The sequence below is a fragment of the Camelina sativa genome, chromosome 19 (assembly GCF_000633955.1).
Source record: "Camelina sativa cultivar DH55 chromosome 19, Cs, whole genome shotgun sequence".
NCBI lineage: Eukaryota > Viridiplantae > Streptophyta > Magnoliopsida > Brassicales > Brassicaceae > Camelina > Camelina sativa.
The window spans coordinates 9,095,938-9,111,711 of NC_025703.1; the positions used below are offsets into that span (position 1 = coordinate 9,095,938).

Here is a 15,774-nt window from a genome sequence, read left to right on the forward strand (position 1 = left end):
TGTTTTTTAAAAAAAAAAAAAAAAAAAAAAAAAAAAAAAAAAAGAAGAAAAGAAACAGAGGAGGAAGGAAGGTGAGATTTAGATTTAGGGTTTTTTTTTTCTTTTCCTTTTTTTTTTTGTGCTCTCAGCTCTTTTGATTTTTTTTTTTTGGTTTTGTGAAAATAAAAATTATTGAGAGAGAAATATAAATATAGTTAGGTTGGAGAGAGAAGGAGGCGGAGGAGTAGAGGAGAGAGAGAGATGCAAAATGACTAAAGAGATTACTATTAAATCTGACCGTAGATTTCTTTTTAATCAATGGTCCTGACGAGGATCGATGACGTGTCGTTTTATTTCTGTTTGTTTATTTTTTATTTTTATAAGATTTGTGTTTCTTTACTTTGGTTTTTTTTAGTTCTCTCACAAAATTGCTAGATTTACGCTCCATATGTAATAACAAAATTCACCCAAAATTATTTTAATTAATGGACGGCACATTTTCTAGAATACCTCCTTGCTTTCAGTGTAAAAAAAAAATGATTTTGGATTGCATCAAATAAAGTATCACACACTATTGCATTAAGTATCAACCTCCATTAATGAGTGTATGATAAGTTGAAGTCAATATGCAATTTACTAAGTTTAACTTCAAGGTCGTTTGTTTTAGCTTTTTTTTTTTTAATTTCAAAAGTTATACTATTTACTATGATTTTTTTTTTTNAATTTACTAAGTTTAACTTCAAGGTCGTTTGTTTTAGCTTTTTTTTTTTAATTTCAAAAGTTATACTATTTACTATGATTTTTTTTTTTAAAATGTACATATTATGACCCTTAATCCTACGAAATTAAATGATACATCAGTTATATTTTTCATTAGAATATACTACAATTACTTGCTTTTGAATAAAATATTTTTATTACAGTTAACAAAAAAATATTTCATACTGATTAGTGTAAGATGTAAAAGAAAGTAATTAATAATGATATAAAATCAGTATTTTTTTTTTTTGATTACATAATTACATAGATGTAAAAGCACAAAGCAAACTAAGTAAAATGATTATTATTTTTTCTTGTTTTGTCGTGTATCGTAAATAAGCATATTACATTTAATAGACAATTAATTTATATTATATATCTATGTACATGAAAATCATAATTGGTATATTTTAATTTAATTTTAATTGTTTTGTCGTGTATCGTAAATAAGCATAATACATTTAATAGATAATTAATTTATATTATATATCTATGTATATCAAAATCATAATTAGTAAATATTAATTTCATTTTAATTGTTTTGTCGTGTATCGTAAATAAGCATATTACATTTAATAGATAATAAATTTATATTATATATATCTATGTATATTAAAATCATAATTAGTCAATTTTAATTTATTTTTTCTTGTTTTGTCGTGTATCGTAAATAAGCATATTACATTTAATACATAATTAATTTATATTATATATCTATGTATATGAAAATCAGAATTAGTAAATTTTAATTTCATTTTAATTGTTTTGTCGTGTATCGTAAATAAGCATATTACATTTAATAGATAATAAATTTATATTATATATATATCTATGTATATTAAAATCATAATTAGTAAATTTTTATTTCATTTTAACTGTTTTGTCGTTTATCGCAAACAAGCTTAATTTAATTAAACAACATAATTAATACAATAGATAGTGAATATGAATTTTTAGAACATTTAGATATGAAAATATAATACATAAGTTTTAAATGAAAATCGTTATTGTATTGTCGTTTACCGCAAATAAGCTTAATCTATTTAAAAAGTGTGACTAAAATAATAATATTGAAATTTTTTATTAAAAATTTGAGATATGAAAATATGTAATTAGTAAGTTTTAAAAGAAAAAATCTAAGTTTATTGTCGTGTATGGCGAACAAGCTTAATCTATTTAAACATTATAACTAGAGTAATAAATAGTGAACAATTACTTTAAAAGAACTCATTATATAAAAAAAAGAAAATTATTGTGTCAATTGTACATTATTATTGTATTGCGTGTCCTCGCAAAGAAGTTGAATTTATTTAACCAATATAACTAAAACAATAAGTAGTGATTAGTGAACAATAATTTTAATAAAATTCAAAATATAGAAAACATAATTAGTAGTTGTTAAAAACATAGGTTTAGTCACACATACGTATTAACAGTTATGTTTTTACGAAATTAAAAAAAACTCCAACGCATTCAAACGATATTGCAAGAAAGATTGTGAGAAAATCTATAGTGAAGCAAAGTCTCACTATATTGGTTAGGTTTATTTTTTCGCAGTTATTTATATATCTAATTATAAAAATACGTATTCTATCCTAAAGGATATGATCATGCTAGTTATTAAAGAAAACTATAACTACAAGTGAATAGCTGAAAAAAATAGTTGTAAAATCTGACAATATAAGCAAGTTATGGATCTGGAAATGACATTGACATCAGCACTAATTTTTAAGTTAAAACGGAAACATAAAGTTGAACAAGTACAATTGGAACAGAATCAGAATTTTCAAAACATGTAAATGTAAGGAAAAACAAGTCACTGCCAGTATATTTTTCTTGATTTTCTTGTTTTTTGCTATCCAATACTTTAGAAAATAGCTGTTTCTTTTAACTGTCAGTTTGATGGAGCAATTTTTTTTACATAACTATTTTTATATCGAGTGATGAGTGAAGGATCTGGAATATATTTTACCATTTGGACTAGCAAATGTCAAGTACCATCAATGGGACTAAAAACCAATTTATAAATCTTTGAGGTAAACAGCTGCGCCACCCCTATCTCATCCATTGAGTCATCGTCCCTTCATACGTCACGGCCGGTAACCAAAATGGATAAACAAGAAAATTGTCCTGATATTACTGACAATACAATACGAATTTATAGACTGAGTATAGTACGTTAGCGCAATAAAAACCAGTTAATGGGTCACCAGTTAAACCCCAAATATCACCTGAGTAGCGTCATTTTCATACAACGACATATGTATGCTTATCTTTTAATATAATATATGCTTGTTGTGTCCTATGTGTGCGTGCGTGTGCTCGAATAGTTTCAACTTTTGAACAATAGCCAAACAGAGAAACGAACAAAGTGTGGCTGATAAAAGACTTGAGATGACCACCAATAAAGCCACATGACTACGATATGTGTACTGCTTAACGTACGTGGACAATCTGACTATTGTAGACCAAAACCTATAGAATATGCAAGAAGGAGTCCACAAATATAATTACTTTAATTTGTATTGAAATGTTCGATTTGTATTTCAAATTTCTTAAAGCATTTGAATAAGTAACTTTCTAAAGCATATATTTTGTGATGGACGGTAAAAATCTATTTCTCGCCATATGACTTTACTAGCATCTCAAAACACATAAAGAACATCTATATACGAAGGGAGGTAAATCCAAACTCATGTCTAAGAAATCAAACCCTTGTTTGTATATATGTTCCCACAATATTTCAGAAACCGAGATACTTTTGCCATTAAGAAATCAAACCCTTGTTTACAAGGCTACATGATATTAGGATGTACACTATTTTAAGTCGCTATTAATGTTGTCGAAGGAGTAAGGGATCACCTCCCTTCGTCTGTAAGAAGGACACCTTTTACAGAAGATGATCATAATGTAGCCTTGCATGGGCAGTTGCTTAATCACATATGGCAGCTAACATAAAAAAACGTGTTCCATTGTTTTGGAGTAAATATCGATGGGAGCTTTTTCTACTTCGTTACTGAACCATGGAAGTGCACCCTCAAACAATGTATCGACTTTTGTTACTCAGGTGGATATAATCAGAATTTGTTGGTCCCAGCTCAGGTTCAATATCTTATTCAGAATCACTTCAACAACAAATCAAAGTTTTGGGGTAAACATGGCCAGCCTTCCAAATTTCTTGAAGACATGATCAAAGATGTGATAACAATGGTTGCTGATATCCATCAGGAAGGTATAACACATCGACACTTAACGCTTGACAACTTTTATATTGTTGACAACGGAAATGGGGTGACTGTTAAGTTAGGAGATTTCCATTACGGAAACGAAAAACATCCTCACCAACACAGTCCCATCAGTGAAAGTGAATTTTTATTTATACTACTGTATTCTAAATAGGTTTTGAAATATTACTCGTTTTCACTTCGATTTGAATTTCTCACTTCTGTCTTTGAATGAATTTCAGGTGCTCTCCAAGCTCCATAACAATTGATGAAGATTCCATATGTAGGTAAAGCAAATGATGTGTATTTCCTAGGTCGTGTAGTATCCTACATGATACTAGGATGTACACTGTTATATTTACTATGATTTAAAAAAAAAAAACGTACATATTATGACCCTTAATCCTAAGAAATTAAATGATACGTCATGATGTATTAGTTATATTTTTCATTAGAATATACTACAATTACTTGCTTTTGAATAAAATATTTTCATTACAGTTAACAAAAAACTATTTCATACTAATTAGTGTAAGAGGTAAAAGAAATTAATTAATAATGATATAAAATCATTATTTGTTAATTTTTTTTTGATTACACAATTACATAGATGTAAAAGCACAAAGCAAACTAAATAAAATAAATAGTAATTTTTCTTGTTTTTTCGTTTATCGTAAATAAGCATAGTACATTTAATAGATAATTAATTTATATAATATATCTATGTATATGAAAATCATAATTAGTAAATTTTAATTTTATTTAATTGTTTTGTCGTGTATAGTAAATAAGCATAATACATTTAATAGATAATTAATTTATATTATATATCTATGTATATGAAAATCATAATTAGTAAATTTTAATTTCATTTTAATTGTTTTGTCGTGTATCGTAAATAAACATAATACATTTAATAGATAATTAATTTATATTATATATCTATGTATATGAAAATCATAATTAGTAAATTCAATTTCATTTTAATATTTTTGTCGTTTATTGAAAACAAGCTTAATTTAATTAAACAACATAATTAATACAATACATAGTTAATGGAAGTTTTTAGAAAATTTATATGAAAATATAATTAATAAGTTTTAAATGCAGATCTTTATTGTATTGTCATATATCTCAATCAAGCTTAATCTATTTAAAATATATGATTAAAATAATAATATTGAGTTTTTAAAATAAAAAACACTTGACATATGAAAATATGTAATTAGTAAGTTTTAAAAGAGAAAATCTGAGTGTATTGTCGTTTATCGTAAACAAGCTTAATTTATTTTAACACTATAACTAGAGTAATAAATGGTGAACACTAACTTTAAAAACTCATTATATAATTTTTCTATTGTGTTAATTGCACATTATTATTGTATTGTAGTGTATCGCAAATAAGTTGAATTTATTTAAGCAATATAACTAAAACAATAAGTAGTGATTAGTGAACAATAATTTTAATAAAATTCAAAAAATGGAAAACATAATTAGTACTTGTTGAATCCAAAGTTTAGATGCATATCTCAACGAAGTCTAATATATATTAAACATATCGCCTTTTTTATTTAAAATTTTATGTTTCACGTATCAAACATTAAGCTTAATTACAAAATTATCTTTTTAAAATATTTTTTGGCAAAAACTATTTTTTTAATTAACAATTTAGTATTTTTAAGTTAGTATTATAAATACTTAGAAGAAGATTCATAAAAACTTGTGTGCTTAAAGGTATTCTTGAGAGACACATAAAAAGTGTGTGACATCATCTTACTATATTTGATGTAAGATCTATGGGTAGTTTGGTTGTGGAAATCGTCTTAGTTGGAAAAAACGTTGTTACCATTTCCTTAACATTCATTGTAATTTGAGAAAAAGAGTAGAGAATGTCATATATCAATTGTAGATTAAAACCTTTTCTAGTTAATAAGTTCTGTACTTGATTCCGAAGATATAGAAAAATCGAACCCGTTAACATATATATATGTGTCCCATCTACTTTATGCTTTACCGTACGGTTTGCACTACTTAATCAACAAAAACATAGGTTTAGTCACACGTACGTATTAACAGTTATATTTTTACGAAATTTCAAAAAAACTCCAACGCATTCAAACGCATTGCAAAGTCTCACTATATTGGTTAGGTTTATTTTTAGCAGTTATTTATATATCTAACTAAGTCATAAAAATACGTACTTTATCCTAAAGGATATGATCATGTTAGTTATTAAAGAAAGTATATGAAAATTAGAGAAAACTATAACTACAAGTGAATAGATGAAAAAATTAGGTGTAAGATCTGACAATATAAGCAAGTTATGGATCTGGAAATGACATTGGCATCAGCACTAATAAACATAAAGTTGAACAAGTACAAATGGAAAAGAATCAGAATTTTCAAAATTGGACTAGCAAATGTCAAGTAAAATCAATGGACTAAAAACCAATTTATAAATCTTTGGGGTAAACAGCTGCGCCACCCCTATCTCATCCGTTGAGTCATCGTCCCTTCATACGTCACGGCCGGTAACCAAAATGGATGACCAAGAAAATTGTCCTGATATTACTGTCACTGACAATACAGTACAAATTTATAGACGAGTATAGTACGTTAGCGCAATAAAAATTGGATAATGGGTCACCAGTTAAATCCCAAATATCACCTGAGTAGCGTCATTTTCATACAACGACGTATGTATGCTTATCTTTTAATAGAATATGTGCTTGTGTCCTATGTGTGCGTGCGTGCGTGTGCTCGAATAGTTTCAACTTTCGAGCAATAGCCAAACAGAGAAACCAACAAAAGTGTGGCTGATAAAAGACTTAAGATGACCACCAATAAAGCACATGACTACGATATGTGTACTGCTTCACGTACGTGGACAATCTGATTATTGTAGACCAAAACCTATAGAATATGCGATAAGGAGTCCACAAACATAAGTACTTTTGTATTGAAATGTTCGATTTGTATTTCAAATGTCTTAAAGCATTTGACATTCAGATAAGTAACTTTCTAAACATATATATTGTGATGGACGGCAAAAAACTATTTTATCGCCATATGACTTTAGTAGCATCTCAAAACACATAAAGAACACTGATATGCAAAGCTGAGATATAACCAAACTTATGTCTAAAAAAAAACAACCCTTGTTTGTATATATTTTTCCACGAAATTCCAGAAACCGAGATATTTTTGCAATTTAAAACATATGTAATAACGAAATGGAAAAACTTGTCAACTACAAGTGTACAACAAAGCTAAAGTAATTTGCTAATCATCACTTATGATTCATATATTTATGCTTAGAAGTAGATCATATACAAATATTGTTTTACATTTGATTTTTGAAATAACATTTTGAGCATTGGTAAAAGACTACAGAGAGTGAACTACCAACTATGCGTCACAAAATTACCACTTTCGCTAAGCAAAGACGGTACCAAAATGGGCATTACAATTTTTTTTCAAAAAGGGGTCGCGTGAGTACTCAAATTTCTTCATTACATGTTAACGGGCCGAATTATCATCCCTGAGGGCACAAGCAAGGACATGGGATGAGATGGGCCTGTCCGTGTGCTGCATAGTTAACTGTTTTTTTAATGGTCTTTTTTTTTTTGTTTGTTTGAAAGATGAATTTGTTAATTATGTTTTTCTGGTCATTAGGGTCCTCTCAACTCTCAAAGTCACACGACCGGAGACGTGCATTAGAAGAGTTACAGGGCAGACATTGGCTGTCATCTTACAATATCTCAAACCAAAAGGCCATTTTGGCCCCACCCACCTCCAACACCACTACCATCACCGTTTTTATTTTTCTCTTTTCTTCTTCTCAGACACGCTTTTTGAAAAATTTTAATATTATAGAGTCCTTATCAAAAATAGTTATACAGTTTGTTAATTGTTATTTTGTTAGCCTAATTTTTCCTAACACTTGATCTGATTAGTTGTTGTTATGAAAAACGACGAGAGATATTAAAATCCATGTGAATGATGAACCTTTAGTTCGTAAATAGTCAAACATACCTTTAATTAAAAAGGGTAAAAGAGTGACACACGCTTCACGTGCACCGCACGTGCCAAAAAGAAACCCCCTTTCACCTTCTTCATCTTCTCCTCTACTTCTTTCTTCTTCTTCTTCTTCTTCTAGCTTCCGCATCCTTCGGACAAGAGAGAAACCCAAACAGCAAAGGGAAAAAAAATTAAAAAAAAAATAATAATAATGGAGAGTCGAATTCGAAAGAGAGAAGCACGCCATACCTGAGAGATTCGTGCGTAGAGTCAACATTTTGTTTACTAATTTTAATTATATATATTTTTTAAAGAAATTAAATTAAAAAAAAAAGAAAGAGTGGTGGTGGAGGAGGGTGTTTGATGGGTGCTAGTCACAGCACCACCGTTAATAATAGTCATCATCCTCATTCTCGGAATGCTTCTAATCATCTGATCACCAACAACAGCAACAACAGCTCTCGCCACTGTGGTTCTACAAGTGATCGTTTATCTGTTACCAGTTTACGGTCTCAGCTCACAACCATTTACAGAAACGAAGAAGAAGAAGAAGAAGAAGAAGAAGAAGAAGAAGAAGAAGAAGAAGAAGAGGAAGAAGAAGAAGGAAAAGAGAAAAGGGCAGAAGAGGAAACGAAAAGATTCGCCCTTGTTAGGGATTTTGATTTGTCTGGTTTGAAGTGCATTAGGGTTCCTAGAAGGAATTACATTCTTATGGATCCTCATAAAAAGGTTCGGCTTTTTTTATTTATTTATGGAAACCATTTGGGGGTTACTGCTCCTCCCATGGATCTGTCGTAAACATCTATCTGTTTGCTTTCTTGGACAAAGTCAGTTTCAAAATTGGGTTTTGTTGCCTTTGTTTTTTTTTTTGTTGGTGATTTCTGTTTTTAAAAAGGCAAACACTTTTTTGGGATTCGAATGAGTTTCTGTTTCATTTCTCCAATTTCGTTGGAAGGAACTGTAGCAAATCGTTGTTTAATCTCATTGGGTTTTAAGTTATTAGATTGAAAAGGGCAAACACTTTTTTGGGATTCCTATATTCTTGGTGTTTCTTTGCTTAAGAAATGTTGGCTGTCTCTGATGGTTACGAATTGACTTTTATGGAACTGTCAAATATTTTGATCAACAGTCTTAGATGTTATGTTGTGAGAGAAAATGTTGCTTCATGATTATACTTCCTTTGCCTCGGTTCTGAACTGGTTTTTGATTCCCTCTGGTATGATCTGAATCTATGTCACCTTATTGAAGGATTTGGAGACCTAGTAGAATGGTGACATTGTTGTTTTGGTTTCTTCTTCATTATGTTTCATTTGCCTCGGCTTTGAATTGGTTTTTTGATTCCCTATAGTCTCATTATGAATCTATGGTACCTTATATATGTCTAGAAGATGATCTATAGAATTTGGAGAACTAGGCAAAGTTCCCTGACTTTCCAATCTAAATTTCTTAATAGGTGTTTTATATTTGTTCAATCGCAGGTTGTACTGGAGACTGAGTTCTTTACAGAATATGGTGAAGCCAGCCGATACCAAATCCAAGAAGTTATAGGGAAAGGAAGTTACGGGGTTGTGGCATCTGCAATCGACACATATACTGGCGAAAAGGTTGCCATTAAGAAAATTAATGATGTCTTTGAGCACGTCTCTGATGCAACGCGGATTCTAAGAGAGATCAAGCTTCTTAGGTTGCTCCGGCATCCTGATATAGTGGAGATTAAACACGTAATGCTTCCTCCTTCACGCCGTGAATTCAGAGACATTTATGTTGTTTTCGAGTTGATGGAATCAGATCTTCACCAAGTTATCAAGGCGAATGATGATCTTACACCTGAGCATTACCAGTTTTTCCTCTACCAGCTTCTTCGTGGTCTGAAGTTTATACACACAGGCGAGTGCCTTGGCTCGTAAAAAATTTCTGTTCCCGTTGTTCCCTTTAGTATATTACTGCTTTTCAACTCAACCTGAACGAAATCTTTTTTCTTTGTTGCATGCAGCTAATGTGTTTCATCGTGATTTGAAGCCTAAAAATATTCTAGCTAACTCTGACTGCAAGTTGAAGATTTGCGACTTTGGGCTTGCTCGAGTGTCGTTTAATGATGCACCTTCGGCTATATTCTGGACTGTATGTTACAGACTGAAATCATAAGTTTCTATTTTATATTCTCTAATGCATTAAATGTTGTGATCAAAATGGTTTTCCCTTCTTTGCAGGACTATGTTGCTACAAGATGGTACCGTGCACCAGAACTTTGTGGTTCTTTCTTCTCCAAAGTAAAATTCAATTCTCGTTTCTTTTATTTTCTTGTTGCAAAAGTTGTATGTTTCACATATTATATGACATCACAATCTTAGCTTAAAACGGATTTTCTTTCTTTGCTGCAGTATACTCCTGCCATTGATATATGGAGCATAGGATGCATATTTGCAGAAATGCTCACTGGGAAGCCGTTGTTTCCTGGGAAGAATGTGGTGCATCAATTGGATATTATGACTGATTTGCTCGGTACTCCGCCTCCCGAAGCTATTTCAAGGGTTAGTTGGTAGAGTTCATCTATTTCTGTTTACCACAATTTGGCTGCTAGAGTTTTTTTGATGTCTTATGTCGTATGAGTTGAAAGTTTTATAAATGATGACTATTTGTTTACTAGTACCGTAGCTAGTACCTTCCAGCCATGGTTTTGTGGCGAGTAGTTTAGGCTAGCTTGGGCTAAATTCATATTAATTGGTAGGAAAGCTCAGAAATATGAGCATACTATTGTTATAACGTTACAAGACAAGGATGGATCAGTTTTCTGTTTCCTGTAATGATGGTTAGTGTTTTGTGTTGTTACAGATTCGTAATGAAAAGGCGAGGAGATACCTGGCCAATATGAGAAGAAAACCGCCAGTTCCATTCACTCACAAATTTCCTCATGTAGACCCGTTGGCCCTTCGCTTACTGCACCGTCTTCTTGCATTTGATCCCAAAGACCGTCCCACAGCTGAAGAGGTAAAGCTCCTGTATTGTACTTTTTTTTCTCTAGCGTTTTCACTTCAAAGTTTCAGAGCAGTTTCAATCACTCTCAGAAAAGGAAACTTTATATATACATGTTTGTGTGTGCGCGCGTGTATACAGGCACTGGCAGATCCTTACTTCTATGGTCTGGCAAACGTGGACCGGGAACCATCTACTCAACCGATTCCAAAACTTGTGTTTGAGTTTGAAAGAAGGAAGATAACGAAAGAAGATGTGAGAGAATTGATCTATAGAGAGGTACACTAATCTCTTATTGTTTTTGCTTCACTAAACTTGTTTGGATTGGTTAAGCTCTGAACAATGGCATAATGTATATTCTTCTTTTTTTGCACGTATCCATTGGTTAATCGTGATTCTTACAAAACCTGAAAATGAAACAATGCAGATATTAGAGTATCATCCTCAGATGCTGCAAGAATATCTTCGAGGTGGAGAACAGACTAGCTTCATGTACCCAAGGTATATACAAACATTTAAAATCTGTATTCAAAATTACCACTAATCATGAGAAGTAATATAAGGATTTTGTAATCTAAATGAAAATGCAGTGGTGTTGATCGGTTTAAGAGACAATTTGCACATCTTGAAGAAAATTACGGTAAGGGTGAGAGAGGCTCACCTCTTCAACGCCAACACGCTTCTTTGCCTAGGTATACAATTTTTGTTTGTTGGTTTGTCCGTAGAACTAATTTAAAAAGTCATCAGATTTCCCCGATTCTTTTAAAGTTTGCTTCTCATTCCGTTGTGCTGTGTTGGAACCTTTTCTGTTTCAGAGAGAGAGTCCCTGCTCCTAAGAAAGAGAATGAATCACATAATCACGATATCGAGAACAGATCCACAGCTTCTTTAGCCACAACCCTCGAAAGCCCTCCAACGTCACAACACGAGGGCTCAGACTACAGGAATGGGACCAGCTATACTGGTTACAGCGCTCGCAGCTTGCTAAAAAGTGCGAGCATCAGTGCATCTAAATGCATTGGCGTGAAACAAAAAAACAACTCCGAGGTAAACAATCAAGAAACATGATACATATAGAATAGAGTAAAAGATTTGTGTACACTTGTTTTTCACATTCTTGTTTACTTTTTACAGCACGGGGAAACAAACAATGATACGGTAGATGCTTTGTCTCAAAAGGTTGCGGCTCTCCACACTTGATTCAGATATTGGGGAGTGAAACTTGTTGCTAACAGTAGGCGGCGGATTCTACAATTTACACATCTCTCACAGAGAAGAAGAAGAAATGTTATGATCTTTGAGATACTGAGAGACATGAGCAATGAACAAAACAAGTTAACCGTCATTTGCTTTCAATTTGTCCATCAATTCGAGTTGTGTTAAAAAAAATATGGATGAAGAAGAATTGTGGAAATAGCCCCAGTGCGTTTGGCTTTACTACATGTTAACCCCTGGATTTATGTCTTACAAGTATTTGACCTTATCAGGCGATGAAAATTAAATGTGAAGTTTGTGTATTTAATTAAACGCATAATCTTGACCCATATATGCCTAAGTTAATCCTAAGTATACATGTTATATACAGTAAGTGAGTATGATGATCAACTTCGTCCTCAAATGATATAGAATGATTTTGATTTACTGTTGATTTTCTTCTTTTTGGTCGTCCCATTTGCTTTTTCTTTGTTCTCTCGCTTTTGGTTTACTAGTGGCTTTTGAGAGAGCGGATGAAAATACTGTTACGAGCTGTACATATCTTACATAAATTTAAATTAGTCCAATGTTGTGAATTTTAGTCTATATCCAAAGTGAGTATATATCATTTTGTAACTCTACTACAGTAGAAGTCGTTACTTTTTGTTATGGCATTCCCGAAAAAGGGATTGTAATGTCATAGTTTAAGCAGCTTTTTAATTCACTACTACTACTTGCTACTACTACAATACCATTTCGCGTGCCTGACGTTACCTTTTTAACATGGAGCTCCACATAATTCTCTCTTTTTCCTTTTTACTATCCACCTTTATTTCCTGGCTTGGGTGCGATTTTTTTCTTTTCTTTTCTTTTTATTTTCCATGGAAATAAGAGTGAAGTCTTTAATTTATAGTATACACATAAAAACTTTAATAAAAAAGAAAAATGACAAAACAGCTAAATACTATAAACATAACAAAACTAAATTGGCGACTTTTGTTTTACAGTTTGCATTTTGCATGGTTCTTTTGTTCTTTACAATGTTTAATTTGCGAAAAAAAAAATAATTGCATTATTTTGTCAGCCTACGAAAAACTTTATAAAATCGCACTATGCTAATTTGATCGATTAAACAGATTACAGTATCAGAACTAAGTATGTGTGGTTTTTTACATTGGCTTCATAAAAAATATACAAAGCAAAAGTAGTGGAGTATCGTAAGTATAATACTAGTACTAAACTAAACGAATCCTTCCAAGTCTTATGTATTGGAATTATAAAACAAAAACAAGTGAACCTGCCGATCAGTCTCACTCTGTACTTTTCAAGTTTCAATGCGAAGAATAATCGTCCCGTGATTCAACTACCATGGATTACAATTTAAACATACTTTCTATTATAATCATACACAATGAAAAAATATTAACGAATCATAAGAAATTGTTTGTTTACAATGAAATTTTTTAACGAACCAATTATTTTTTAAATAAGTAGTAAGACTGTAGTAGTAGGAGTAATATTAAATTGGTATAAATCGAGATCCCCTATTTGTGATATTTTATTACACATCTCTTCGCTCACACTCTCTTTGTCTCTCTCTCTCTCTCTCTCTTTTGCTAGTCTACTCTTGTCTCCATCGTTCCGGCGATGTTCCAACACGCGCCTTCTCCCTTTCACCTCATCATCGTCTTCTTCTCCTTCTTCACCATTCTGTCACTCGTTTCACCAAACCCAGAAGATACTGTCACAGTCCAGCCATTCCGGGTCAAATCATCCCCACCCGCAACCATACCCGCTTTCCCGGAGCAATCCGATTTCTCAGGCTGCCCTCTCGATTTACCTGAAGACCTCTTCCACGGAATCAAATCAGCCTGCACCGGCAAAAAGCTCCACAAAGGACGATGCTGCCCTGTTCTAGGCGCGTGGCTCTACTCTGCTTACTCAACCACTGCTCTCAGCCGCTCCATTTCCGCCGCCGCCAGAAACGCATCATCCTCCCCGATGACGCAAGAGGACATGCCTCTGCTTCCCGATGACTCGGAGACTTGCGTTGACGGATTGGGGAAATCTCTGAGGCAGAGAGGGATTGAGCTCACCAGACCGAACGAGACTTGCGACGTCGTTTACTGCTACTGCGGAATCAGATTGCATCCTTTGAGCTGTTCTGAGGCTTTTAGAGTGAACGAAGAAGGGAGACTTGTCGGAGACGAGAGGGTTACTAGATTAGAAACTGATTGTTTGAGTGGAAGCCACAACAATGCTGATAGATTCTCTCCTCTGCTTGGCTGTAACAAGTGCTTGAACAGTCTCTATAAGGTAAAGTCTCTAACTTTTCTATTAGAAGCTGTCACTGTGGAGTTCAAATGGGAACTAGCTAGGTTGTCTAACATAGTGAAATGTGTGTTTAGTAGATAAATCTAGTAACTTTTAGATAATCTATTGATACCCTTTAGTGTTCTTTGGTGTTTTAGCATCTGGTTTTGGTTTAGAGTTACTTATAGATTAGACAGTGTTTTGGATGAGTAATGAGGAATTGATCGACTAGTTAACTATGTCTAAGGAGATCTAATACAAAAGTAATCACTTTTCTTGATGCTTTGCTGATATTTAGTGTTTAAGCACGTTAGGGTTTTACTATATGAGTATGTGAGTGAGTAAGTGAGGATTGAGGAAGATTTGGAATTATGTAATCTAGGATTCTTTCTGATCTGGCCATCATCCATGGCGAATGGTAATTTGGGAAAAGTTTTGTTCTTTAGCTTTTGTTCTTTTTCTATCTGACAGTCTGACACACACTCACACATAGGCGCTTACAAAAGCCGTGATCTTCACGCGTTACTTTGTCTTTGATTTCATTCTTCTACATCTTAATCACCAACCTACCATGACTAAAAATAAAGCTTAGCCACTAGCTTCCACCTTTCTACTTTCTAAATCCTCAATGATTACTTAGTCAACAGTAACAAAACCTAAACAAACTTAACACGCTTCTGGTTTTGTTTTGCAGCTAAACCCGAAAAAAACTTCAGGTACAAGAAACCCATCCAAGGAAGATCGAAACAGAACAGCAAAAATGCACAACAAAGACTGCGTCCTCATGGGTCTCACTTGGCTTCTTGCTAAGAACCGTACAGCTTACTTCCCCACTGTCACTTCCGTCCTCCGAGCCGTAATGCTCAACCAAGGTGGGGAACCACGGTCGTGTGCTATCGGCAGCGACGGCATGCCCTTAGCCGTCGACTCTTCCGAATTCTCTAGTGGCTCGGCAACTTCACTTCAGTATCCGCACTGCTTGGTCCACTTCTTTCTTTACAGCGTCATCATCACATTAGTCTTACTAAGGTCGTGGTGACGTTGTATTGGATTTTGATTGTGATGTGGGCACGTGGTATTACGTGATTGGTTGAATGAAGTGAAATTCAGGTAGAAAAAGAGATGGGCTTGGTTCTGTTCTGTCTTTGTAAATTAGTCTTTTTGTTGTCGTTGTTGTAGCCATGTTCTTCTAAACATTTTATTACATCAAAAAATTGGTCAATTAAAATTTGGAAAACAACAATTCACAAATTGCAAAATTTTCAACAATAATTTTGCGACCATATCAAACTATATGAACGCAATCAATCAG

General features: G+C 32.8%; 2 protein-coding genes across 2 annotated transcripts; both read left to right on the forward strand.

Annotated features, from left to right (window-relative positions):
- On the forward strand, positions 8,111–12,438 carry LOC104765659 (mitogen-activated protein kinase 9). Its single transcript, XM_010489416.2, has 11 exons — positions 8,111–8,711; positions 9,461–9,869; positions 9,976–10,103; positions 10,193–10,252; positions 10,364–10,513; positions 10,815–10,970; positions 11,097–11,234; positions 11,383–11,456; positions 11,546–11,647; positions 11,771–12,002; positions 12,090–12,438. The coding sequence occupies exons 1-11, from the start codon at positions 8,346–8,348 to the stop codon at positions 12,153–12,155; spliced, it is 1,881 nt and encodes a 626-aa protein (XP_010487718.1). The 5' UTR covers positions 8,111–8,345; the 3' UTR covers positions 12,156–12,438.
- On the forward strand, positions 13,703–15,696 carry LOC104765660 (uncharacterized GPI-anchored protein At4g28100-like). The gene is made up of 2 exons (XM_010489417.2): positions 13,703–14,465; positions 15,157–15,696. The coding sequence occupies exons 1-2, from the start codon at positions 13,797–13,799 to the stop codon at positions 15,499–15,501; spliced, it is 1,014 nt and encodes a 337-aa protein (XP_010487719.1). The 5' UTR covers positions 13,703–13,796; the 3' UTR covers positions 15,502–15,696.